Source organism: Tupaia chinensis, unplaced genomic scaffold (genome assembly GCF_000334495.1).
Source record: "Tupaia chinensis unplaced genomic scaffold, TupChi_1.0 Scaffold000377_2, whole genome shotgun sequence".
Classification (NCBI taxonomy): domain Eukaryota; kingdom Metazoa; phylum Chordata; class Mammalia; order Scandentia; family Tupaiidae; genus Tupaia; species Tupaia belangeri.
The window spans coordinates 3,770,790-3,773,416 of record NW_006159876.1 but is presented as its reverse complement, the minus strand read 5'-3'; the positions used below and the strand labels follow the sequence as shown (position 1 = coordinate 3,773,416).

Sequence of the window (2,627 nt, the reverse complement as noted above, 5' to 3'; positions counted from 1 at the left end):
TGAGTACCCAACATCCTAGGCTTGGGCCCGGGGAGTACTGGTATACCTTTTCTGGGGAGCCCAGGAAGGACCGGATGGACTCCATGGAGCACCCAGGGCCAGCTCAGGAACATGGGCTGCTGGGTACACAGCCCAGAGGACCCCGGGTACTCCTCCTGCAAAGAGTGGGGTGGGGTAGTTTGCTCCAGCCAAAACAGCTGCCCTCAGCAAAGGCCCCTGCGTGATGCTTTTGTGTCCCTAGGGCTTCTGTCACCGCTCTCTTCTAGGCATGGGTGTTGTGGATCCCAGATTTCCTCTTAGGGGCAAATAATCTCTTTTCCCCCCTCCTAGGTCTGTAGGTACCTTCTGGCTGGGCTTTATGGAGAAATATTCCCTGATCACCAGCCTGCATGCCAGAGCAGCCTCCGTCTTTCTGTGGACAGAATGAGAAGCCTTCTGTAACTAGACGTAGCTGGCAGTCATGGGGAGACTGATCAAGACGGGGCCGCAGGAGAGGCGGTTACTCCGGCCAAAGCGGCTTCACTGGAGTCGCCTCCTCTTCCTGCTGGGAATGCTGATCATTGGTTCCTTCTACCAGCACCTGAGGAGACCCCATGGCCTCCCCTCACTGTGGGCAGCAGTCTCTTCCCAACAGCCGGTGCAACTGGCCGGCCGAGGTGTCCCTGATGACGAGGTGATGACGGTGAGCAGCGACCCTCTGAAAACCAGCTCTGAATTGCAAGGAGAGATGCAGGCACCCAAAGCCCCAGCGGGCAGAGAGGAAGTAACACCCACCATGACAACAAAGAACACCCCAAGAAGAACAGCTAAGGTCACTCCGTCAACGCCCAGGAATCATTCCAGCCTAGCAACAGCAGGCAGAGAAAGAAGGAAGGGAAACACCCCAACCACACCCAGTGGAGCACAGAATCACTATGTCCCAACTTCAAGCAGACAAGCTGTAAAAACTTACACCCCAACATTTGGGGGGGAAATGAAGAATGACGGCCCAACTAACGCCAGGGGAAAGGTGAAGAAGTATACCCCACCTGCACCTGCTGAAGTAGACACGTTCGCACCGTCCACGTTCACCACGATGGAAACAAGCCGTGTGATTGCCCCCAGGACTGCGGGGAAAGACGGGGAAACCGTGGCTGCCTATAAAATATTGGAGGCCAATGCTCTCAAGAGAATAGCAGAGGACACTACCCCAACTACTCTCGGGGTGATAGTTGATAACACCCCAACTTTCCTGACACACGAGGGGGAAACAAACATCTTGACTTCTGCAAAGAGCACAGTGGAAAAGAACAGCCCGACTACATCCAGCAGAGAGGGAAAGAACAGCTCAGTCAACCCCTGGAGGTCCGTGGGAAACAGCAGCCTGACGACTCCCCAGGAAACAGCCCTGGAGCACACCCCAGTCCTGGCCGAGGACCACGTGACAAGAAGCCCCACGTCAGGCAGCAGTCGGGTAGAAACCGAGGTCCCCACTGCCGCCTGGAGGATCAGGGGTCTCTCACCCAGAGCCGGTGCACCAGCCATCCAGGCAGCCTCAGCCCCCAGCGCCTCAGCAGACCCCAGGCCTAGGGCAAATCCGACCATGCGGGTCCGTCACTGTGTGGTGGTGGAGCCAGCCCCGGCCAGGCCTGCCACCCACTCCCCAGGCCTGAGTACCACCCTGTTCCCAGAGCCACCAGGTCCCAGTCCCTCAGCACTGTCCTCCACCTGGCCGGGCCTCTCCCACAGCGGGGAGTACCCCCAGGACCTGTTCAGCCTGGAGGACCGGCGGCAGGGCTGGGTGGTCCTGCACATCTTCGGCATGATGTATCTGTTCGTGGCCTTGGCCATCGTGTGTGATGAGTTCTTCGTCCCAGCCCTGGGCGTCATCACAGACAAACTGCAGATCTCCGATGATGTGGCCGGGGCCACATTCATGGCTGCAGGAGGCTCCGCACCCGAGCTCTTCACTTCCCTCATTGGCGTCTTCATCTCCCACAGCAACGTGGGCATCGGCACCATCGTGGGCTCCGCCGTGTTCAACATCCTCTTTGTCATTGGCACCTGTTCGCTCTTCTCCCAGGAGATCCTCAGCCTCACCTGGTGGCCTTTGTTCCGCGACGTCTCCTTCTACTTCCTCGACCTGATGATGCTCATCCTCTTCTTCCTGGACAGCCTCATCGCCTGGTGGGAGAGCCTGCTGCTGCTGCTGGCCTACGCCCTCTACGTGCTCACCATGAAGTGGAACCGGCAGATCGAGCGCTGGGCCAAGGAGCAGCTCAGCCGGAGGCCGGCAGCCAGGGTCACGGCCCGGGGCGACCTAAGCAAGGTAAGGAAGGCTGGCTTGAGCTTCTCTCGCTTCTTTGGAGTGAAAGGTAGGGGCAAGGCCAGGGACTGAAGAGCAGAAGGTGTTGGGTCCAACCTCGGAGAAGGGCGCTCTGCTTCCCTTGCTATTTCCCCCACATCTGCAGAATGCCTGTTCTCTGCCAGGCACCATGCTGGGGCTGTTGCATGACCCTCAGCCTGACCCTCCTCACCCTGCCCAGTGGTTATTGTTATATTTTTCTTTTTTTGGAGAGGTTTTTGATATAGGGCACGTGCACTCACCAGAAAGACAGAGAGAGACAGAAAGTGAGAAATCACCCCCC

The 2,627-nt window shown here is 58.1% G+C and overlaps 1 protein-coding gene across 3 annotated transcripts in view; it reads left to right on the top strand.

Annotated features, from left to right (window-relative positions):
* The first annotated feature begins 460 nt into the window (after positions 1-460).
* The window catches only part of SLC24A1 (solute carrier family 24 member 1), a 27,646-nt gene continuing 25,479 nt past the window's right edge, over positions 461-2,627 (top strand). For all 3 annotated transcript variants that reach the window (XM_014589763.2, XM_014589764.2, XM_006153494.3), the window contains exon 1: positions 461-2,308. In XM_014589763.2, coding sequence (XP_014445249.1) covers positions 461-2,308 — 1,848 coding nt within the window. The remainder of the gene's footprint in view (positions 2,309-2,627) is intronic.